Source organism: Porites lutea, chromosome 7 (assembly GCF_958299795.1).
Source record: "Porites lutea chromosome 7, jaPorLute2.1, whole genome shotgun sequence".
Taxonomy (NCBI): Eukaryota; Metazoa; Cnidaria; class Anthozoa; order Scleractinia; family Poritidae; genus Porites; species Porites lutea.
The window spans coordinates 24,859,318-24,884,404 of NC_133207.1; the positions used below are offsets into that span (position 1 = coordinate 24,859,318).

General features: G+C 39.2%; 4 protein-coding genes across 5 annotated transcripts; 1 reads left to right on the top strand and 3 right to left on the bottom strand.

The window, feature by feature from the left end:
* Positions 1-280: 280 nt before the first annotated feature.
* LOC140943831 (uncharacterized) lies at positions 281-4,921 on the bottom strand. Of its 2 annotated transcripts, none has more exons than XM_073392942.1 (5): positions 4,818-4,896; positions 4,706-4,754; positions 3,944-4,007; positions 3,166-3,239; positions 281-688 (listed from the first exon to the last, which is right to left on the bottom strand). In XM_073392942.1, exons 1-5 carry the CDS (start codon positions 4,869-4,871, stop codon positions 564-566), a joined length of 366 nt encoding a protein of 121 aa, XP_073249043.1. In that variant the 5' UTR covers positions 4,872-4,896; the 3' UTR covers positions 281-563. The 2 variants fall into 2 exon arrangements, with proteins under 2 accessions (XP_073249043.1, XP_073249044.1); XM_073392943.1 differs by having other exon boundaries at positions 549-688; positions 4,718-4,754; positions 4,818-4,921.
* Positions 4,922-5,021: 100 nt separating this feature from the next.
* On the top strand, positions 5,022-11,558 carry LOC140942999 (uncharacterized). Its single transcript, XM_073392024.1, has 6 exons — positions 5,022-5,309; positions 6,952-7,060; positions 7,537-7,581; positions 8,656-8,730; positions 9,237-9,260; positions 10,480-11,558. The coding sequence occupies exons 1-6, from the start codon at positions 5,026-5,028 to the stop codon at positions 11,347-11,349; spliced, it is 1,407 nt and encodes a 468-aa protein (XP_073248125.1). The 5' UTR covers positions 5,022-5,025; the 3' UTR covers positions 11,350-11,558.
* Positions 11,559-13,720: 2,162 nt separating this feature from the next.
* LOC140944027 (sphingolipid delta(4)-desaturase DES1-like) lies at positions 13,721-16,963 on the bottom strand. The gene is made up of 2 exons (XM_073393131.1): positions 16,838-16,963; positions 13,721-14,685 (listed from the first exon to the last, which is right to left on the bottom strand). The coding sequence occupies exons 1-2, from the start codon at positions 16,917-16,919 to the stop codon at positions 13,802-13,804; spliced, it is 966 nt and encodes a 321-aa protein (XP_073249232.1). The 5' UTR covers positions 16,920-16,963; the 3' UTR covers positions 13,721-13,801.
* A 3,908-nt stretch (positions 16,964-20,871) lies between these two features.
* On the bottom strand, positions 20,872-24,498 carry LOC140942564 (sphingolipid delta(4)-desaturase DES1-like). Its single transcript, XM_073391482.1, has 2 exons — positions 24,417-24,498; positions 20,872-21,836 (listed from the first exon to the last, which is right to left on the bottom strand). The coding sequence occupies exons 1-2, from the start codon at positions 24,496-24,498 to the stop codon at positions 20,953-20,955; spliced, it is 966 nt and encodes a 321-aa protein (XP_073247583.1). The 3' UTR covers positions 20,872-20,952.
* Positions 24,499-25,087: the final 589 nt, after the last annotated feature.

Below are 25,087 nucleotides of genomic sequence, written 5' to 3' on the forward strand. Positions count from 1 at the left end.
CTCTGAAATTTTTTCGACTACCAAGGAGGGAGCTCCTAAAAAATTGAACCGCTAGCGAGGGGGGCTGCTAAAATTTCAAGCTTCGAGTTTCAATATCTTCATCCCCCCCCCCCTTGTCATATTAAATGAACTTTCCCTAAGGACCTAAATATTGAACCTTAAAAAGGAAAAAGTGTTTGACTTTTTTTTTGCAAAAAACAAAAACCAAACAAAAAAACAGAGCTAAAGTAAAAGGCACCCACTAGACATGTTGTGTGACAGAAAGCAATTTACTCCCTTTCACATGGGAAGAGGACAGGAACTCACAAATGACATGTTTAACCTGTTAAAAGAGTGATCTTCCAGTTACAAAGCTGTAATATTGTTATTAGTGATTATATTTAGTTATTTTGGAGATATGACATCTCATTTCTTTGCTCTAGAATCTTGTGGAATACTAGAAACATTTACAAACTATGCCACTTTTACGATCCCTGTGGATTTTTTTGTTGTTCCCTGTTGTTCTGGGTGTCCATGTACACAGGTAATAGATTAACCTCCCAAGTAGATGATCCTGGGCTCTATCATGCAATCATGCAATCCTTTCCCACATTCGTTAGGGAGAAGAGATTCCCTGACTTGGCCTTATTTCTGCTGCTCACCCAGGCTCTTTTCCTCAACAGTAGCTGGTGATTGCCGAGTCTGTTGCCTGACAAGCCAAAAGAGAAACTACATGGGAGGCTAATAATAGATACAAGATAGGAGATGAATTTTCAAGTAAATGATGAAAGCAGTACTGATTTTCTCTCAGTTCCTTCTTTTCAATACTGATCAACAGTTCGAAAAAGAAAAAGGAAAGAATCAATTCTGGAGTCACTACTATTAGGGTATGGTTACTTTTGGAATTTATCAATTTGTATCAGATTATGGTGTTGTTTTCAAGGGGGGTTATGATTTTATAGTATAAGGAGCTGATCTCAAAATGCTGTTCGATCATCCTGTAAGGAATTATTGATCGACTAGTAATGCAATGTAATTATTTATATCATCTTTCATCTACAACTGCAGTTCAAACATGAATTATCTCATATACTTCACATCAATAAACTTGTAATCCACAACTCAGTTAACTGGGGAGATCCATCTGACTTTTAAGGGTGGGGTTGGGTGATTTTAGAGAAAAAATAATTTGCAAACAGTGCAAGAATGAAACAACATCTAAAATCTTACCTTGAGTTAATAGTCTTATACGTACACCCAATAAATAGAGCTGCAATTACCTTTGACCACAGCAGATTAGGCATGGAAAACAAATTCTGCCCAAGCGAAATGACCTATTTGCCCACCTACACCACCTTAATTTTATAAGGTCATTGGACAGTCTCGAAATATGCCAGCCAATTTACACATCATATTACTCATTGGTTTTATCTCTCTGTCTAAAGGAAAGGCAAAATAAAAAATCAGGCCAGATTTTTTTTGTGGGTCACTACAAGTTTACTTTACAAACCTGGTAGCGCATAAACCAGCCTTTTTACATCACCTCTGAGGTAAACAGAACTATCAGATGTTGTCTCTTGTTCAGACCTCACACAGAATTTGTCATTTTTGCCCTATTTTACTTATAATTCTGGTGTGTTTTACAGAATGATCTAACAAGAAAAATCGCACTCATTCAATATTAATTTAGGACAATCAAAGCACACGCGTCCCTCCCACAACAAGTTATAAAAATGACAATAACATAAAACGTGTTTTATAAATTATAGAGAATTCACCATTACGCAGGACTGTTCAACAGTCGATCAGGTCATTCTGCTGTTATGTAGTATGCAGGCAGGTAATGATTCAAGAAATCACCCGTCCGCCCAGCGACTTATGAATTTTGCCACGCACAAACTTGTAGTGAAAGCTGTCAGGTGTTTGAATGAACACGAGTAGGAAGAGGTCTCAGAATCATTTTACTTTTAAAACACCATATTCATTTGATACACGTGGCATTTTGAGTACTCCTGCATGCGATGTTCATGTACGACTGAATACAACGACCGGTAAAGCGCTAAGCAAGAGATCTTGACAAACATTCAAGGCAAGAAATATAATTCAGTGAAACATTTTAAAATGACAACAATTTTTATTCACGAAGACATGTATTGAGAGTGAAGTGTCTCTGAAAATCCTGAGTCAAGAATAAAACCTTGCAGATTTAAACTTAAGCTTAAGTTTTAAGCCGGCTTTGACGCGTTTGCTATTTATTCAAGATAAACTTGAGGCAAGAATCGCTCAAAGCTTTCTTTTCACAACCAATAGGATAAATATTCTTCAGAATGTTTTCTTTCTAGTCACGGTCAGAAAATGTCTAAAGACTTTTTAAGTTCTGTAATAGGTCAGATCATAGTCTCAAATCTTACAAATGTGCATAAAGTGATGACATAAACAATGCTTGACTTCATGAAACCAGAAAAAAAAACAAACATCAAATATGTAATTACTCAAGCTTACTGGTCGAGATGCAGCTCGTGAAAACTATCACGTACGGCCACAATAGCTGAAGATTTTTCAACCCTCTCAGGCTGCATTTATTATGTATACTGCAGGGAGGGGGGGATTTTTTCAAGGGGCAAAATTTTTCAATATCCCCCCACATCATACAGATGACAATCCCCCCCCCCCCCCAGTCTTGAAAAGGAAAGTTAAATATGGGCAATATGATGAAATGGTGCAGAGATTAATGTTTAAAATAGAAAACTAAAAGCAAAAGGTAACCAAAGGTTCACAAATTTTTGTCCTTTACTAACAATATTACAGATAAAACTGGCTAATGTTCAAGTAAATTTAAAACAATCGCTGGTCTTAATACAGAGCCTAACACAAGGCATTAATAAAAACACTTAAAACAAATGCAAAAACTTTTAAACTTTGGAGCAAGTTCTGTTGTAAGTACATCTTACTCTTTTCCGTTATTTTACCATTTCACGAAAAGCAGATCTTAAACAACAAAAGGAAATAGGACCACAAAAGAAACTTGGGGAGCTCACAATATGGAAAACTGATACATTTTGGGCTGTTCTGTTGTCACAAAAACAAACCGATCTTAAACAACAAAAAAATGAAAACAGAGGGACCATAACAGAAGCTCAGGGCAGGAGGCACACATTATGGAAAACTAGTAGCTTTTGACCTCACCTGTAGTTATGAGAGTGCAAGAGGCGACTGTTCTTGATATACTGACCACAAACTGCTTTTGGGCTTGCTTTGCTCTGGAAAAATATGACAAAGAATGGGTCAATTAAAAAATTTTCCCAGGAAACATGGATCAAATTTATTTGAATGACCAAAAAAAGATTTGGGAATAATGGTTCAATGGCCCTTTGAGAAGAGGCCAAGACAAGGCAGCACAAGGCAGTTTAAATATATCAGCTGAAGAAAGAGTTTGTATAGCATAAGTTTCTGTCTCCTTTTAATCACACAGGAAAAGTGCAGAAGACATGTGAAGGCAAGGGAAAAAAAGCAGGAGTGAGGGGAAGGGGCACCCCCGCTTGTTCAGTTTTTTTTCCTCCTTCTCTTGTGTGTTACCTATGTTTCTCCTGCTTGGTTAAAAGGAAACAGAAACAACTCAGACCCTAATCCACACAGGTTTCCACCATTCTACAGAAATCGGTCAGATTTTTCATAATAGACATATCTTAAATTTAAGAAAATTTCCAAGTTGAAATCGAAAGATGAAACAATCTCCCAATTTGCAAGCCTTCATCTGAGGGGAGAATGAAACTGGCCAATATCCTGTCTAAATGCCGACTCAGAAACCCACGAAAAAAAAAGACTTTAGGGAGTAAAAATCCCAAAAATTCCCTATGGACCCCCGACAGGCTTGCGCCTTTGGCACTCATTTAGGGAACCAGTCAGTATTTATCCTAGATCCACATGTGCAACTGCTAAGCAGGATACTGAGGACGATACTCACAAACTAACACCAGCTGCTTGGTGAAGAGCTTGAATACTTTGCAGTTTGCAGTGTCTTCTAACAGCTAGTAAAAAACGTACAAAGATAGTTATGCAACACTTGACCTTACCCCATTTGCCAGCTCATGCTGGTGACTCCACTGCTAAAATTTTCCCTGCAATCGCACACAAATGAGCCTGCTCAGAGGCTATTAAAACAAATACAAGCAATGTGACCAGCAACCAGAAGCAGGTGAACACATATCATGCACAAAACTACTGAAGGTATAATGAAAGTTCAAAAGAAAACTAGTCGCTTAAATTTTTTAGTACAATCAAAATTTCTCACACAGTCTCATAAATGATAGTACTGCTCCCGTATAAATAATTTATTATCTAACAGGAAAGGTCCCTATGGTCCCCGGAACTTGGGTGACCTGTGAATGGAGCATTCCAAGATACAACAACCGATGTTAGTCTGTGTACAGCCGCCCCTTACCTCATAAAAATCGGAAAGGAGCTCCTTTCCCATTTTTTTTGAGGTAAGGGGCGGCTGTACACAGGCTAACCGATGTTGACGTTTAGTATGAGTCCGATGCATTAAACATTACAATTTTGATTTACTGCAATAAATTTCGTTAATAGGCAGACTATTAATTTTATACATTTAGAAAAATGAAAGTGTGAGCCGTTAAATTCTACTAATGTATTATCAAGCTTATATAAGTTAAGCTCAACGCCTTTATAAGTTAAAAGCACACGTGCAAACGCGAATACATCATACCGTTTATTGTACCTTGCGATGAAATTCGTCCACCTTGCGAACCTGTCGTCTTAAAAAAGAAAGCAAATTTTAATATAATAACTCAAAAACTAAAAAAGGAACTTAAATTTACCTGTAAAATCATTCGAGAAGCACTTCGTAAAGATCGACTTGCAAACGACGCCATTTTGTTTTATGATTCGTACCAGTTCACCACGGTCACTCGTGGTACTGAAGGGATTGGATTCTACTTGACAGAGGTTATTAGGCGCCATCTTTGATTTCGTCGTCTGAAAGGCAAGAACGAACTGTAAATACAATTTTCGAACGTTTTTTTCCTAATGATTGAAATATCTGAAGATATTGACTTGGCCTATGCACTCAGCTTGCAAGAAGAACTCGATCGAGAGCAGGAGAATGAGAAATCAAGCCACGATTTGGCGAGTTTATCAGCTTTATCAAGACCAAGCACACTAGCGGCCGCTCCGGTCTCTGTTGTAGATGATTCGTGGGAACTCATTGATCCGATTCCTGATGTGCGACAGTTATTCTTGCAGTTTAACGATGCCTATTTTAAAGGACTCTTAAGCTCCGTAGAAGTAAGATGGAGTCCACGGATGACATTGTAAGTGTTTTCGTAAATGAAGCATCTAGAAATTTGGCGCCCAATTCATTATTTATTTAGATTTTTTCTGAGATCAATAATGGAAGCTTCATAGCTAAGATCGATTCATAGCTGCCTCTCGATTTTCGGCTTAACTGCAGAATACCTTGCCACTGTAAAGCAACCCCTAAAAATAGTTGGATATGCGGATACTCAGGGGGTGTTTACATGACACCGGGACAACTTTCGCGCCGGTGCTAGTTTACTCCGGTTCCCTTTCATGGCTCTGTATTTGTTTACATGACACCAACACAAAATTTCATGCCGGTATGAGTCACACCGGCATGAGTTCACCCCGGTTGTTGTACAGGAGCAAGAATTCCACCCCAGTACAAAATTACACAACAGTATCATGTGAACGCAAAACAACCACTCGTTTTGGTGTGAAATTGCTGTGCAGGTAGACTTGAGTGGGTAGCGCAAGCACAATGTTTGCGATTTTGAATCACAATCATGTGTATATTATCAACATGAAGTATACCTTCATATAAACACAATATGAAATGACCCAGTCATTGTGTAAACATGATAAAAAATCAAGAAGTCATCCTGGTATGAAAGTCACACAGGTGCGAGTTTTCTCATGTAAACACCCCCTTAGACACTTAAAACAGGGTATAAAGCACATAGTATGTCTATTTGTCGTTTTTAAAGCCAGTGAAGGTAGAAAAGCGCATAAAAGAGAGAACTGCGTATCCACGTAATGTAGCAACGTTAAAATTTTGTCGTGGAAGGGGTGGAGCCCCGGTGGGGGTTGTGGGGGGGGGAGTTACTCAAGGAAGGAAACTGCATACCCTGTCTAAGACTGTAAACCAGAAAACCCTTAAGGGAATGCTCTCCAGAGGGGATCAGGGGCAGGGGTGGGTGGAGGAGCAAAGTATAGCAGAATTCAGGGCAAAGCTCCTAAGTTACCGGTCAACACAGCCTGACCACCACCCACCCAGTAACAGGCCACTTATGTATGCCTGTCTTTTCAATACAATTCCATATATAATGATATCATATCAGGAAACTGATATGATATGTCTGTCATATCATATATAATGATATAATGACGTGATATAACATGTTTCATTTTGTTTTGTACTTTGCTCTTTTGAGGTAACCTTCATTTCAGTACTGGAACAATCCTCATTCATAGATTCCATTTATTGAAGAGTAGAGCATCTAGCACCTCTTCTTAAATGACCGTAAATCCTCTATTAAGCCCCCTGGGGGCTTATTTATTTCAAGCCCATTTGAGGGGGGGGCTTATTTGAGAGGGAGAGCTTATTATAATATTATATATTATTTAGAAATGACGATGGTATCAGTTCTCCTTAAAAAACTAGAATACAAAGTGGAAAAGCTCAAGTGCAAGAAGTTTTAGGTCATGCAGCTGAGGATCAAAATCAAATCCGAACTTCCAGATCAATCCACACAAAGTTTTACAGTCGTGATTGATTAATACAGTCTACTATTTATTAGTGAAGAATAATTAGGGGTGGGGAGGGGGGCTTATTAATGTTCTTTCCCTGAAAAGGGGGGTTTATTAGAGGGAGGGGGCTTACTTGAGAGGGGTGGCTAATTAGAGGATTTACAGTATCTTCTTTTATTCTGTCAGGTGTGCTGGACTGTGTTGTTATGAGGGTCGTGGAGGTTTGTGTTCTATTCGACTCAGTGAACCTTTGCTAAAGCTTCGTCCAAGAAGAGACCTTGTCCAGACATTACTGGTAAGGTGCCTTCCATGATTTCTGATTGAATACCCAAAGAAATGTTCATTTTTAATACTTCATCACTATCAGCATTTAACAGAGGATACCATTGCTTATTAGTCTTGCATATTAGATGATTATTTGATCATTATTTTTGGTGCTGCAAACAGCAGAGAGAGATCAACTTTGAAAAACTGTTGGGCTGAACAGTTTTCAAAAACCCTAATTTCAATCCGTTTCAATCTTCTTCAGTTTTTTCCATCCATGGAATCTGTCGTACATATCTGTTTTGTTATTTTAACCTTCGTTTAATGTTTGAAGCAGTTATTTTTAAGTTTCTCTTAATCTAACGGGCATTTTGTAATTACCTAATTTGGCTGAATTTCATGGCATAGCTCCTTTAGAGGGTTAATCCTTATATTTGTGCATCTGCATAGTACAAATTGATAAAAATATTTCATCAAGTACTATTTTTTCTGTGATTTTTATTTTAGCATGAGATGATCCACGCATTGTTGTTTGTGACCCAAAATAATAAGGCAAGTAATGAAAATTAACTCTGCTTTATTTCCTTATTGCTATTGGGTTTTATAACAGATTTTGTTCCCTCTTACTCGTCAAATAAATAATTATAACAACAATAATAAATTATTTAATTAATTACTGCTGGAAAAATGCTGGTCCAAGTTGTTCAATGTAGGTGGCTTTATCTAGTTAGAGATAGGTGGTGGTTAACATTAACTCAAACATCTAAGTTAGCTTGAAACAACTTATTGAACCTGGTTTCTCAAAAGATAGTTGAGCATAAATCTGGGTTAAGCCAAATTTTAAGCAAAGTTTTCTTGTTTAGGAACAAGTAACCAGGGATGTAGATAAGAGACAGCTGCTGGTGAATTTCACCAGCTGAGCAAGAGCTTCCTAACAGCTTAAATTGGCCATTTGCACGATGATGTCATTTTACTACTACGACCAGAATCCCTTAAGATTTTGCTTTCTTTTGCAAATTAGGGTTTTTGTTATCGAAACCTCACTAGGATTACCAAATTAAAATATGAAAGCAAAAACGCAAAGGATTCTGGTTGTAGTAGTAAAATGACGCCATGTTGCAAATGGCCTATTGACCAGGGAAACAACGATTTGGGGTAATTTTGAAGGTGAAGTGAAGAAAAAGTCGCTTGACTTATGAAGAAGCTTAAGTTGCTTTTCCTTAACTACATCCGTGTGGAACTGGAGCTAAGAAAATCAGGTTCAGCCTTGACTGTGAGACACAGTTATGACAACACAAAGTGATACTTAAATAGCCTATTTGAAGGTGAATACAATTTTTATTTATTGTGAATTAAAATTTAAATCCTGGTTTGGATTGCACAAATCAGCCTCTCAGGAAAGCCACCTTCATCATGAACTTGCTACTATCTACATACCCCTCCTTGAAGTCACAATTTTGCCCTAAGTGAGAAGTAAGTGGTAATGTCAACTTAGGGGAGGGGTAGGTGGTCAGATACCCAGAAACCTTCAATGATCCCCTACAGATCTCCAAAAAGAGAGGTATGTTACCAGGGGTAACCAGGTGTTGTTGGAGCATAAATCTAAGTCTTCTTTCAATCTTTCAGGATCATGATGCCCATGGACCAGAATTTCTTAAGCACATGCAGAGAATAAACGCAGAAAGTGGTGCAAAAATTACTGTAAGTATTCAATGACAAGTGTTTTCCCTTGGGATAAAATCATTTGCAGCAGAAACTTACAGCCATCCAATTTGCATGATAGAAATTTTTATTGTTTTCAATCCTAAAAGTAGTGAGAAACGCCAACGCCCAAATGTGACAGCTATATGTGCATGCTACCAATGAGAGCACCCTAAACAACATCTGGTATCCATTAATTTATTGATCACCAGGATTGCTGAAAAAAACGTCCTGGATTACAGCAATTCTTTGGAAACAAATTTTCATTAAGTGATTGTCGTGATTGTTGCAAGAGGGATCACCAAGATAATCTTCACTGTAGCCTTAAGGCTGGTTTCTGTATAATGTGAATGTTCCTTTTCCATTGTAAATGTCTCTTTATTTACAAACTGTCAAGTTCAGCTAAGGTTACGATTTATTTTTGGGGACATTTTTCATCGGTGAACCTGCCACTGCACCTCAGTAAATAGTCTGAAAATGTTTTTTTTTTTAATTGTGCTCTGCAGGTTTATCACAACTTTCATGATGAGGTGAGTTGTGGTGCTATCATTATTAATAGGGACTTCCATACAACCCAAAGCGATTCTTGTAGTACAGTTTTAGTACCATTTATGACATCATACATGTTTTTAGAATAAACGCCCTTGATAAACAACCAATAAACAAAGACAGAAGAAAGAGTTGTGGGTTATAGTTTTTTTTTTAATCTTTGGCATAAAAAAAAACCATTTCAAGGCTGTGCTCTAAGGAAAATTGAAGGGAGCCTTGTAAAATCCAGGGTGCCCAGCATATGATTTGAATGAAAAAAGTAAGATTTCTAGTCGTCCAAGAGCAAAAGTTGGGCACCAGGAACCACTGGGCTCTGCTAGAGCACAGCCCCTCATTTAGCAAAATTTTCCATTGTCTCAAATTAAACCCAACAGCATATTACAACATCCCTAATCTAAAGAGTGAGACAAATTTTCAGAGAATACTAAGTTTGACAGCCCTTTTTACTTAATTCAGGTGGCTTGGAGTAATGTGCCATACAAACGACAGTCACCGTTCTTGGTTAGAAATGTTTCTTTCTTGAAATTTTTTTTTTATTCATCTTACTAAATGAAATTTAAGATAAGAAGAGAGAGACCAAGTTATGGTCACATGAGTCATCACTCTAACTTCTGCCACCCGGTCAGCTCAATTGGATAAGTGCCGGTCTGCTGAGCAGGAGGTCACAGGTTCAAACCTTGGCCAGACCAACACTCAGGGTCTTAAAATAAATGAGGAGAATGTGCTGCCTTTGTTGTGACATCTACAAAGGGTTATACATTCTAGTCTTCTCAGATAAGGACAAAAAACCGCAGGTGCTGTCTCATAGCTCTTTCACTGTTCTGATTCCTGTGGAACATAAAAAAAAACCCACACTGATGTTGGTAAAGAGTAGGGGGCATAGGCACTGATGGTGTAGTACAACCTTTCATGGGCTGGGTGGGTAATGAAGGGGTGGATTTCAATATTGGGATGTAAGTCCTGTTTCATCCCTGTCACTGTGTTGACTCACCATGGCAAATTCAATAAAGGAATTCCGAATCTGTGGATGAAATCATACAGTGATACAGTGAAATAAAACCTCTTCGGTTGAACATTTGCATAGTACTATTTTTTTCTTAGGACTGTTCAAAAAGAAATGTGGATTTTATGTCTGGATTTCCTCTTTGGACACTGTTTTGAGTGAAAGGCTTAATGTCTTTCTTTTATCTGATTTTTAAGGTCAATGTTTATCGTCAACACTGGTGGAAGTGCGATGGTCCATGCAGCAAGAGACCACCTTATTATGGGATGGTCAAAAGAGCCATGAACCGAGCACCTTCTGCAAGAGACCCCTGGTGGGCAGACCATCAAAGAACGTGCGGTGGGACCTACACAAAGATTAAAGAACCTGAAAATTATGGTGCAAAAAAGACTAAATCAAAAGAGGGGAAAGGAAAAAAAGACTTAAAAACAGCATCAGCTAAGGGCAAAGGAGAAGGGAGTGAGTCTGGTGCATTACAAAAGTTTTTGAAACGAAAGAAGTCTGATACTGACAGTGGTGGTAGTGACTCAGACAAAAGCTGTGAAAATGGAATTAAGAGAAAGAAAGGGCCATCAGAGGAAGGTGCTAAAGCTTCATCAATTAATGGTGGAGTAGTAAAACCGAATCACAATCAACCAGAGACGTCCAGGTGGACTGCTGATGTAATACCATTTTCTGGTCCTGGTAGGACCTTAGGTTCAAACTCCACAGAACCCAAGTCAGTTTCACAGGACTGTGGAAGATCTCTTGTTGGAAAAGCCAGTGAGACTACTAAGTCATCTGTTGTTGTTATCAAAACTCCTTCCCCAAACAAATCCAAGAAAATTCCATCGCCAACTCTCACTATAGTGGATGCTTTTCAAAGAGCTAAGGACAAAAGTAAGAATGGCAACAGTGAAAGTGACTCTTTAAGAAGCCCTCTATTAGGATCTCAGAGAAAGCCTATCGAGCTGGATAGTTCTCCAAGCCCAAGCACAGGTACCCCAGGCAGTGTTCACTGCCCTGCATGTCAAGCTTTAGTTTTGCAATCCAAAATCAATGATCATCTTGACTCCTGTTTAAATTGAGTTGACTGCATGTTTTGCTAGTAAATCTGTTAGTCAGTTCTTTATTGAGACATAATTATTGTACATTCAAATTTGTAGCAAAGGTGCATATTTTTAATGTTGTTAAATTATAATATTTTATTGTCATGGAAAGTATTTTATCGTATATCATAGTATGTGTATATTATTATCATAAATAAAGAGTATTTTTTCAGTGAAATATCACTCAGACCAGTTTCATCAATTATAGAAATATTCTAAAACAAAGTACTATATTTAACGGAGCTATAGACCTCTTTCATAATGGTGGCGTATTAATATATTCTTTTATGTATATGATAATAAAAGCCTTTTTGACCTTGTTAGCATGTGCAAAATACAAGAGGATTCTTACTTTCAAACGAGGTCAGAAAGGCTAATTATCATACACGTAAAAGGGTATATCAATAGTCCGCCATTATGAAAGAAGTCTATGTCACAAGGATATTCAATGCTGTTTCAGGTCAGTTCTGTGCTGGAGTCATTACTCTTGCCTTTGCCCATGCACAAAAGGCTCTCTTGGAGATGTGAAGAAGTTGTTAAACAAATTGCATCAAGGAGCAATAACTATAATAATGATTTTTGCAGTCATTGCATTGAAACTTGAAAAAGGTTTGCCCAATTTTTTCAAGTTTCAATCCATTTCTATCATTGCTATCCGTTGCATCAGAAGACAGGGAACAGTTTCAATCCTAAATTTAGTCTGAAAAAATAAAACTGGACAATCATTTTTGGAATTCAGTTAATGATTGATGCAAGGGAAAGTTTCAACTTTTTAAAACGATAGCAAATAGCATGACGTAACCCTTAACATTACATAACGCAGTCCAATATTATTGATGCCAAACGAATGCTAGTCTGCTACACAGCCGTTTTTAGTGTCGTCACCCAACGGCTGTGTAGCAGACTAAACGAATGCCAGCTTCAAACAAAAAAAAAACTGTAAAAAGTCTGCCTTTATCCAACTGAGGTCTCGCTTCTTGAGTGTGAGTTGAAGAAGGTCTTTGGGAAGTTACTCCTTTCATGCCAGTTGACAATAACCAACACTAGTAAAATCCAACTAGTGGTCTCCGGCTTTGAAAACCAAAACAATGGCGGCTGAATCGCATTTTGCTAGCAAAAGTTGTTTTGTCTCGATATTTTTGACCAATTAGTTGGATTTTACTAAAACAATCATTCCCCTCGCCCTCATGGTCTCTGAGTTAATAGCCCATTCGGCCCTCGACCTCACGGGCTAGTGACTCAGAGCCCATTCAGGCTCGAGAAGTAATTGTTAATTATCTTGGGTTAAGTTGTTGTTATTACAGTTATAAGCGTTTTTGAAAAGAATCGAAAAAGGCATTCCATCGTTTGCACGCCTTTTATTAAGGCAAACAAGCAAAAACAGAATATTTAGCAAAAGCTCAACATTAATCAAACTTTGGGGACTAAAGGATCCAAGTGATCTTTAGCCTGCGTGGCAGATCCCAACACCTTCAAGGGAGGCTAAGTGATCTTAGAATCACAATCCCTGATCCTGATCATCCAAGAGGAACGCGCGCACCCTAGCATTTTTTTTTTCCATCCAAGGGAGCGTTTTTTCGGGGAGAATCCAAAAACGGATTTGTGATCTCAGATCATATGGATTCTTCATCACCAAAAAAACGGAAGATCCGAAAAAAGGATCATTTACCATGACAACGGCATGTCCTCGTGCTCCTCTTGATGAGAAAAATAGAGGAAAAAAAAACAACAAACCGATCCCCGCGACGAAGACAAGAAGGATCAAGAAGGAGAAGCAACATAGACTCTGTATGAATATACGAAATGTATATATTTCGGTTTGAAACTCAAACGTTTCTCGAATAGAATACACCTTAGGATAGTAAAATTTAAGAATTTACTGAAGCCGGTGAATTGTACATTTTTTAATTACTTGGAAAATAAACCGATGTAAGCACCCACTACATACGTACAAACAACGTGACAAGTAAGGGCTAAAAGCAGTCTACGAATGTAAATAGATGACAAAGTGGGATGATATGTAACTAGGTTCATTTAGAATGTCATACAGGTACGGCGGGGGCATTTGTTGGGTACCATTTTTGTTCGGAAAACCGCTTGTCAAAAATACCTTTTTCAAATCCTTTCCCCCAAAAACGCTCAGATTGTGAATCTCAAAAATCCGGATTTGGATTTGATCCGTAGAAGCCATCCGGAGAGTGGATTTTATAGATTCATGATCCGTTGTTGGATTTGCCAAAAAAACGCCAAATACGTTTTTAGATTCGGAAATCCGGATTTGAATTTTCCACAAAAAAAACGCACCTAATAGAAATTTGGTCACCAGTCCTCTGGTAACCAAACAGCCAGAAGTCACTGGGTACGAGATTGCCTTAGCGCTTACTAAATTATTGGTAAAACAGTTTCCAATAGACAAATGTTTGAATTTACGTCATTTAATTTTTTTAGTCTGCGCTCTCTTAACCCGAGCATATGGACCAATTCTTGGATCAGTAATGAAATCCCAGATCACCTTTGTCCAGGAAGTGTGATACGGCAAGTTGTCGTAATACTCTGCTGCAATCTTCTTGACCAGCGGAAGTTTGGAACCTGGAATGCTGGGAAAATCGTGATGCTCGTTGTGATACCCAACGTTGAAAGTCAGCCAATTTCCTGGACCGTAGTAAGAATATGTTTCGCAGCCTTCCGCGAACATATAATGCTCAGCGATGAAGTGGCCCGCCAAAGGGTGAAGACCCGTACCGAGAACTGTACTAGCGGCCATGAACACAAGTGATTTTAAACCCCAGAACTGTACGACCAAGTAGTCGAAAACGAGCTGAACGACGATGTTAAGGATTTCTAAGCCGCTTGGTGTCAACGGGTTAACAACCATCGGTCTGATGGCATAAAAGAAGGGTTGCAGAATCACCCACACAACCTTAGCGATGGAATTACAGAAAATCCAAGCCTCAAATTTTGTCGGCAGGTCCGGATCAATTTCTTCGACGCCCATGTATCGATGGTGCAAGATGTGATATTTCTTGAAGGCAATGGAAGATGGAAACGCGGTCGGTAGATTAGCTAGGATACCAAACAGCCTGTTAAGTAAGGGACGGCCGTTTCCGAATGCGATGTTGTGAGAAATGTCGTGAACTCCCACGATGAGACCATGGGTTGCCACGGCGCCCAGGCAGTAGGATGCTATGAAGAGATTGGTCCAAGACAGGTCACGCATTATGTAGGCCAGTGAGAGTTGAAGCGACATCAACAACAAGATTTGGTACTTGAAGATAGGATCACTGCCCATCAGTTTCTTGATCTCAGGATACTTGGCTTAGAAAAAGAATAGAATAAGTCTCAGTAATTCAAGATTGCCTCCCTATGGCGTTTCCCCAGAGAATATGGGAGAGTGCCCCTACCATCTTCTAGGGAATCAACATGGCGCAATGCAACCTTGTTTCCGCCCCTCCCCTTTTCGATCGGAAAATCCTTGGGAACGAGGTTGATGGAAGGGACGTCTTAGCCTGCGAGTAAGCTCTCCAATTGTGGGAGTCTCGAGAAGTCACGTGAGAGCAGCACGCGAAAGGAGACTCGAGTGCGACTTCGCCGCTAGCTCGCGTTCTCTCGTGGCCCGCTAACGGTTGTCTTCGCCCCTCCCATTTTGGGACAGAGGGGATTTTGCCTCCAGAAATGATTTTGCCGTTCTTCTCGCAAACTTTGTCTGTGGGGATTTGGTCCATGAATATTCCGTTCCCATAAACTGCTATACCCCGGAGTCTCCAAAGATCTGAGAAGTGCTCCTTCCATTTATCGGAAGTGAAATTTCACTCTGCGACTTCCTTAGTATTATTAAAAAGCAAGGTCTTGTAAAAAGTCAGGTTTTTTTTGCGGAGAGTGGGGGGGGGGGGGGGGGGGATGGGGCAATGAAAAAATTAAAACAGCTCTGGACAATTAATTGACTTTTTTAAAAAAAATCTCACTCACTTAGGCCCCGTCCGCACGCATCCGGATATTTTTGAAAACGGAGATTTTTTTCTCCGTTTTCCAAAAAAAATATGTGCATCCACACGTAGCGTATGCGAATCGTTTTCGCCCGTTCACATGAAAACGCTAAAAGGAAGAGAATACGATAGAATCCCTTACGGAATATACGTCATGCTCGAGGCACACTTAAACGAGAGGTTGGCGTTTTCAAAATTCTCCACTGTCAAGAGCCTTCTTTGAAAAGATACGTTTTCGATGACCGCGTTCACCCGATACGTGTAGAAGATTGGCCAAACCACCCGGAGAAAAAATGCCCGTATTCAAACAAACGTGGATACGTGTGGACAGGGCCTAATTTGCAGACAAGGCCGTTATGTCACTCAGAAATGGTGAAGGATACAAGATGTTGGGTATTCAAACAAGTTTGTATTGCCCAGTTTACAGGATATTGGTCAACTGCGCAATGTTTATAACGAGCTATTCTTATTCACAAAAACCTGAGGCTTCAATAATTAGTTCGTGCATGGTGGAACTAAATACACCTGTGTTCTATTCGTGCTACAAAACGTTCCGCAAAATCGATAGTGAGTGTTTACCCAGTTTGCACCCAAGACTTGGATATTACTGCCATCAGTCGTCGCTACAAATAAAAGCCAATGCTGGCAAAATTTTTACTAAAAATTTCTTTCTTTTCTACTGATCTGATAGCCCACGGAGCTTTGAAAATTATGCCAATCAAGGGGATGCGAGCAACAAACGCTTAAGCCTAATGAGCTGCTATTCGTGTAATACCAGGTGTATGTCGATGTATGCATTAATTAGGGAGGGGTTGATTAATGTTTGTTACTAAAGGAAAACAATATAGTCGATATGTAGGGCGATCATGCAAAATTGCATGTTTTTTTTTAAGATATAACACGATGGCCCCAAATGACATAGTTTATTGCTAGTTAGACTTATTAATGTTGAAGCGTCATGAAGTCGAAAAAAATAAATAATAATTCACCACATCTGTTGTATTAGCGTACGACAACCTTGCATGCGACAAAATGAGCCGTGAATACTTAGGTCAGAGACATCTTTTGAAAAAGGAATGGGCTAGTTAGTGAATTTTCGCCTAGAATCGCCATGTGAAAATTCATCAATTTGTGCCTCGTTTACATTAGCTGAGTTTTAAACAGCTTGGATATTATAGGAAACAGATCGCTTTTGTTAGCAATAAAGCCTGACTAATTAAGGCGCACTTATTTATAATCTAAATCCATGTTTATAGTAAACTCAATAGTAAAAAACCAATTCAAATTTTCTAAAGGGCTCTGAATATCTTAAATGAACAACCAAAAAAGTAAGTGGTCAACAAAAATATTTAGCTTCTTTTGTAAAAGTCAACTAGTGATGCCAGACTCTCGCAGGGTCATGTTCGTTATGTAATTCTTAATGCTTTTGTATAAAGTAAAATCATCGGGTCAATGTGGGCTAAAACAGTCAAATGTCAGCCTACCAAGTATTTCTTTTCTTCTCGTAGCATGTGGTTCGGCTGTGTACGACCATTCGAAGTCACAGCGAGTAATTTGGCCACCCATCCTCACTGAAGTCCTCTACCTGCAGCTGCTTGCGTCAATGCTATGCTAACGTGGAATAAACACTAAATACCTTCTTGAATTTTAATAAATTATTGTAATTGCTTGGTTCCAAATAATAGATATAGTTTGGCACGGTTGATCGAGCAAAGGAGACACGTGCGATCTTTCAGCAGGGGTTAAATGAGTAATTTTCGAGTTCATGAATTGCCTATCCTTTTGCTGTTTTTACGATACATTTTCGACCCTTTTGGTTTGAATAGATAATTCTTGTCTACCAAAATGGCTCTTGAAGAACTTTTTTGCATATAAAGTTTATGTGTAGACTTCATTGTTTAAGATGCTTAAACACAGTTATTATTGTCTTAAGTAATAGACGTTATATGGTAACCATGGCTCCTGACTTCTAACCAAAAAATGACATTATGAAATCCTTTGAGTCTGCAAGGATGACATCGCCATAGCAATTACAAAAAAAAAAAAAAATGAATTGTATTTCGAAATCTATTCCAAAGTCCACTTTCCACTTGTAAGGTAATTTATTCATTTTTCTGAATTGAAAATTAAGGCAAATTAGGGTTGACATATCAACCAAACATCAGACAGCAAAATTGAATGTTGGGGGAGTACTCCATTATATTGCGTAAGTTATATAGGTATGTACCGCCCCAAAGAGCATAGTTTTTACGCCTTTTCGGTCTCAAAACGGGTATAGACTTTGTCCATTTTAGTCTAGAATCTGGTATGGTTTTCGAGGGAATTACGGGAGTGGATGAACGTATTTGTCGTTTCAATTCCAAATGAATAAGAAGGAACGCGAGTGAGATGCAAATTCGAAATGGATTTCAAGAAATCTTTTTCAGTGTTGACGTTCTAATCTAAGTAATGATGGCATAATTTCTGCCTTTGCCGGGTGTAAAAACGGGTATAGATTTTAGAGTGCAGCTCTGAAAACGGGTGTCGAAATGACATTTTTTGGTCTGAAATAGGGGTCAGGATTTGGAGAACTGGGCGGCACAGCCTCACCAAGAATTCCCAGGAGTATTCCCCCGGTTATCCGATAAACTCAACCCTGTTCTGTCCGGGCAAGCTGAAACTGCATTTCCAAACTATCCCGTTTCTTTCGTGTATACGAGTTCACAAACCTGTCAGATCCAAAAAACTCATTATATAGAGCGTCTTCATAAAGATACGATTTCGGAGAACAGATTCACTGGAGAACGTGTGGACGGAAAGCCAATTCATGTAAAAAGTACGGGGTTCCAGAAATATCTAGATTCGTGTGGACGGGATCAACTAACTAGTGGTACCAATCATAGTCAAAGCGTGAACGCGTGAATATCGCCCTAAAGAATTTAAGTGACTGCTAGATTGTGATAGCTAATGGATATGAATACGGTCACGATCAGTTTTTACGGCGCGTCGTGCTTTTGTTGGTATAATCGCCGAGATCAAGAACAATATAGCCTGCGTGGCAGGCGTTTGAAAGGGAAGGGAAAGGGAGTTTTAGGTGCGAGAGAAACGCGAGAGGTCCAAAACCCCCTTTCCCTTCCTTTCAAACGCCTGCCACGCAGGCTAAGAACAATATAACTTTTTTCTCTCCACTCTAGTTCAGGGAAGAGACCCTGCAAGAGAAAAAATTACAAAATCCCATATTTCAAAGGAACTTTTAAGCATTCCAATGGCAAAACTTTAATGCTTTATGTTAAAGTGACCGTATAATTATTTAGGCATTTGAAAAATGCGTGTAGGGTGATCATTCCGTTGTCAACCCAGATGCCATGCGCGCCACATCAAACTTAATTACCTTATTATAGGAAATTAACGCTGCATGAAATTAACGCGAATCGTTAAAATTCGCGTTAATTTAAGTCGCGTTCATTTAGTTGAGCGTTAATTTCCGCGACGTTAATTAAGTGCAGCGTTAATTTCCGCTCTGTTAATTTCCAGTATTTTAACCCTAATTTTGGAACCTGTCTAGACATTCTTGACACCTAAAAAACATTAACTACAAGCTTTCTCTCTTTCCATTTACCCTTTATTTTTCATCTTTCACAAAAGCTTAGGCGAAGGTTTACAATATTTCGAGTTCATCTTCATCGTGGTCGCTGTCAGAAGTGATGTCAATATCTTCTCCTGTGACAACTGTGTCTTAATCGCGTTAATTTCCTTTATTATGAAATTCTACCTCCTCTTTCGCGTTAATTTTTTTTATTTGATAGTCTTTTCCCATTAAATTCGCGTTAATTTAAGTCGCGTTAATTTCCAATACCTTAATTTCGTGGAGCGTTAATTTCCTATAATAAGGTAGTCCCCAGGACGTGCGCAACTACACCCGACCCAAAGCGATTAAAACTACTAAAGAAAAATGCAAACATATTTTTATCTCCACGTGACTTCGAATTAACTCAAAAATTATCTCTCAAGATGTTCGGTGTTGTGTTCATAGTTTAGTCTTTGTCTGTATGTTTCTTTGTTTCTTTGTTTCTTTGTTTGTTTTTTTCCAGTTTGTTTCAATTGTAACGTACCCTGGAAATAAACTTCGTGGTAACCGGGACTGTGAAGTAATTATCAGGAGAGGGGGGGGGGGTTAAAACGGGAAGGGGGACAGTGTCTAAATTATTCAGTGCAAACGGGGGGGGGCATATAATTTTCAACAACAATTTATCGCACGCCCAACAATACTTAAACAGTATTTTACGGTTTTGTAATTGCCATACGTTGCTTAAAATTTAATCAAGTTGCCCCCCAAAATCAAAAGTTGGCAGAAAGTTGCCAGAACGTTGCTCTAAATAGCAAAAGCTGCCAAAAAGTTGCCGAGCAACTTGTGGCTAAGGGTAGTCAGAGAGCCAACATACTCTGTACGGCACATACCCGCCAACCGTTATAGCCCAGATATGATAGCGCATTGGGAAGAAACCTGCGCAGAAACAGTGATGGCCAACCTTGTCGTCAGCGTCCTCTCGTTTTCGAAAATGGCTACCATTTTGAAAAACGAGTAGAAACAACACAAATTTTACATGACGCATATATTTTTTCTGGGGGTACGGATATTACATGCAACAGCCCAATAGTTTGGTGCGAGTTGGAAGAGCAGCTCGGATGGTGAGTTGATATCAGAATCAGTAAGCTTAACGCGAAGCCTAAAAGCATTTTGGGCTAATAAAATAGAGCCTCGTAATTGTGTTTGGCTAGTGCAGGTTTGAGTAAATCAAGAGGAGATTAAGATGCGTCCAGCAAAGACCACAGGCAGACCACCCTCTGTTCCTGAGGTTCCAGAAATATTTATACAGATTTAAATATTAAGGCGTTTTGCCGTCCCGAGCTATTTAAAGCGTTATTTTCCGAAATAATTATTTGATCAAAGGCTAGAAATATATGAGATGGAGGAACTAAAGAATACAGTCACAAAAAGTCTTGTACACGAAGTCTTGCAGGCGTATCAGTTCTTGTTTTGCAAAAAAAGATGCTTTCCAAAATACAGATTTTTCTCGCTTTAAATATCAGTTTAAGCGAAAAAAATTGTCACAGCATGTTTGTAAAGATTTTCCAAGTTTCAAAGTGCCCTTCTTCCGCCTTTAGCGCAGCAATCTCATGTTTAAGTGCCAGATCTCATTGGTTCCTAGCATCAACTCATAGTACCTTCAACCTTATTGGCTCCTGCAACAGAAATCTGAACACGCAAAGCCACGCAGATACATACGCTCACACCACAGTGAGTTATTTTTTTAAAAATAGCTCAAAAACAAACAAACAAAAACAGAATACTTAGCACAGGCTCAATATTAATCAAACTTGGAGTCTATAGGATCCAAGTGATCTTTAGCCGGCGTGGCAGATTCCATTTCCCTTCCCTAAAGCCAACAACGCGGGCTAAGTGAACTTAGAATCACAATCCCTTATCCTGATCGTCTAGATCCGTCTAGGAGGAACGCGCGCACCTTAGACTTTTTTTTTTCATATAAAAAAAGGCACCGTTAGCGCTTACTAAATTATTGGTAAAACAGTTTCTAATACACAACTGTTTGAATTTACGTCATTTGATGTTTTTAGTCTGCGCTCTCTTAACCCGAGCATATGGACCAATTTTTGGGTCTTTAATGAAATCCCAGATCACCTTTGTCCAGGAGGTATGATATGGCAAGTTGTCGTAATACTCTGCTGCAATCTTCTTGACCAGCGGAAGCTTGGAGCCCGGAATGCTGGGAAAATCGTGATGCTCGTTGTGATACCCAACGTTGAAAGTCAGCCAATTTCCTGGACCATAGTAAGAATACGTTTCGCAACCTTCCTCTAACATATAATGGTCAGCGATAAGGTGGCCCGCCAAAGGGTGAAGACCCGTGCCGAGAATTGTACTAGCGGCCATGAACACAAGTGATTTTAAACCCCAGAACTGTACGACCAAGTAGTCGAAGGCGAGCTGAACGACGATGTTAAGGATTTCTAAGCCGCTTGGTGTCAACGGGTTAATAACCATCGGTCTGATTGCATGAAAGAACGGTTGTAGAATCACCCACACAACCTTAGCGATGGAATTACAGAAAATCCAAGCCTCAAATTTGGTCGGCAGGCCCGGATCAATTTCTTCGACGCCCATGTAACGATGGTGCAATATGTGATATTTCTTGAAGGCAATGGAAGATGGAAACGCGGTCGGTAGATTAGCTAGGATACCAAACAGCCTGTTAAGTAAGGGACGGCCATTTCCGAATGCGATGTTGTGAGAAATGTCGTGAACTCCCGCCATAAGACCACTGGTTGCCACGGCACCGAGGCAGTAGGATGCTATGAAGAGATTGGTCCAAGACAGGTCACGCATTATGTAGGCCAGTGAGAGTTGAAGCGACATCAACAACAAGATTTGGTACTTGAAGATAGGATCACTGCCCATCAGTTTCTTGATCTCAGGATACTTGGCTTAGAAAAAGAATAGAATAAGTCTGAGTAATTCAAGATTGCCTTTTTATGGCGTTTCCCTAGACAACATCGGAGAGCGCCCTTACCATCTTCTAGGGAACGATCATGGGGCAAGGTAACATTGTTCCCGCCCCTCCCATTTTCTAAGGGAATAACCCTGCAAACGAGGTTCATGGAAGGGACACGGTTGTCTTAGCCTGCGAGCAAGCTCTGCATCTGGGGGAGTCCCGAGAATTCACGGGAGAGTAGTACGCGTAAGGACACGCGAGTGCGACTTTGTCGCTCGCTCACGCGTTCCCTCGCGGCTCGCTTCGCTCATCATTAATGGAAAGCTTACCAGCAGGTTACGGTCGTCTTCGACCCTCCCATTTCGGGACAGAGGGGATTTTGCCTCTAGAGATGATTCTGCCGTTGTTCTCGTAAACTTTGTTTGTGAGGATTTGGCCCATGAATATTCCGTTCCGATAAACTACCATACCTCGAAAGTGCTCGCACCATTTATCGGAAGCGAAATTTCACTTCCTTAGCATTAGTAAAAAGTCAGTTTTTTGGTGGAGAGTGGGTGATGGGGCAATGAAAAAATTAAAACAGCTCTGGCCAATTAATTGACTTTTTTTAAAAAAATTCTCACTCACTTAGGCCTCGTCTGCACGTATCCGGATATTTTTGAAAACGGAGATTTTTTCTCCGTTTTCCAAAAAAAAATATGTGCATCCACACGTAGCGGCTCGTGGCGTAAGCTAATCGTTCTTGCCGGTCCACACGAAAACGCTAAAACGAAGGAAATACGATAGAATCCCTTATGGAATATGCTTCATGCTCGAAGCACACGTAAACGATAAGTTAGTGTTTTCAAAATTCTCCACTGAACAGAGCCGTTTATGAAAAAATACGTTTTCGGTGACCACTTTCAACTGATACGTGTAGAAGGTAGGCTAAACCACCCGGAGAAAAAATATCCGTATTCAAACCATCATGGCTACGTGTGGACAGGGCCTAATTTGCAGACAAGGCCGTTATGTCACCCCCTAGACAAGTTCATATTGCCCAAATTACAGTAGTACTGAAACTACAAAAACGTGCGGAAAGCGCGCGCAAATGAGCGGCGAAGCCGCGAGAAAAATAATAACAGTTGCTCCCGCCCCAATCTCCTCGTGGTTTCTCTGGCCTAGCTCGCCTTTATTACTTTGCGCGCCCAACCGAGACCGCCGTGCTACGCAGGCTAAGTTTACAGGATATTGGTCAAGTGCGCACTGTTTACAACGAGCTATTCTTATTCACAAAAACCTGAGGCTTCAATAATTATTTCGTGGTGGAACTAAATACACCTGTGTTCTATTCGTGCTGCAAAACTTCCCGCAAAATCGATCACGTTTCTGAGATTGAAACAGAGAGTTTTATAGTGACTGCGATCTCGGCTCTACAAATAAAAGCCAGTACTGGCAAAGTTTTGACTAAACGTTTCTTCCTTTTCTACTGATCCAAAGAGCATTGGAAAATATGCCAGTTAGGGCATGCGAGTAACAAACGCTTAAACCTAATAGGTTGTCATTTGTGTAATACCAGGTGTATGTTGATGTATGCATTAATTAGGGAGGGGATGATAAATGATGTTTGTTACTAAAGGAAAACAATATAGTCGATATATAGCGCAATCATGCAAAATTGCATGTTTTTTTTTTTCTTAGACTAGCAGATATAACGCAAATAATACAGTAAACAATGGAAAACAAGCTATCAGATATCTGGGGCCTTATTTATGGCGCAAATTACCGGGAAATGTACGGACACAATGTGACTTGAACAGTTTTAAAGGACAAATTAAGAAATTGGACCTGGAAAGTTTTTTGCTCGAGAAATGTCCAACTGGCTGTTTTCTATGTCATTCTTAAACTACAATCCTACGATTTTTAACATTGTACATAAACACATCTATATTTTTATTAATTATAGTATGTATATATTAGTTTATTTTTTTTAATTCACACACATCTAAGTGTATATTTTTATTTTTATTTATTTATTTATTATTTGTTATTATTATTATTATTATTATTATTATCGGAGAAATAAATAACAATTTACCACATCTGTTGAATTAGCATACGACAACCTTGCATGCGACAAAATGAGCAGTGAATACTTAGGTCAGAGACATCTTTTGACAAATATATGGGCTAGTTAGCGAATTGTCGCCTAGAATCACCATGTGAAAATTCATCAGTTTGTACCATTCTTGTTTTATATCAGCTGTATGTTTTTAAACAGCTTGGAGAGAATGTGAAACAGATCGCTTTTGTTAGCAATAAAGCCTGACTAATTAAGCCCCACATATTTATAATTTGAATCCATGTTTGTTTATACTAAACTCATCAATAGAAAAAAAAAACAATTCACATTTTCTAAAGGGCTCTGAATAACTCAAATGAACTACAAAAAAAGTCTCAACAAAAATATTTAGCTTCTTTTGTAAAAGTCAAGTAGTCATGCCAATCTCTCGCAGGGCCATGTTCGTTATGTAATCGTTATGAGTAAAGTCATTGGGTTAAGGTGGGCTAAAACAGTAAAATGTCACCCTACCAAGAATTTCTTTTCTTCTCGTAGCATGTGGTTCAGCTGTGTACGGCCATTCGAAGTCACAACGAGTAGTTTGGCCAACCATCTTCAAATCCTCCGTCTACCTGCAGTCGGCCGCGTCAATATAAATGCTATGCTAACGTGAAATAAACACTAAATACCTTCTTGAATTTTAATACTTTGTTGTAACTGCTTGGTTCCAAATAATGGACATAGACTGGCACGGTTGATCGAGCAAGGTGACTTATGCAATCTTCAAACGGAGGTTAAAATGAGGAATTTTCAACCTCATGCCTCATGCTTCTTAGTCGAGTTTTTACTGTTTTACGATCCATTTTCGACGCTTCTGATTTGAATATATTATTTTTGTTTGCCAAAATGGCTCGTCGAGTACTTTTTTGCATATAAAGTTTATGTGTAGACTTCATTGTTTAAACGGCTTAAACACAATCCATTCATTTTTCTGAATTGAAAATTAAGGCAAATTATGGTTGACATATCAACCAAGCATCAGACACCAAAATGGAATGTCGGGGCGGGGGGAGGGGGGTACTCCATTATATCAGGTAGACTTTGTCCATTTTAGTCTGGAATCGGGTATGGTTTTCGAGGGAACTACGGGAGTGTAGTGAACGTATTTGTCGTTTCAATTCCAAATGAATAAGAAAGAACGC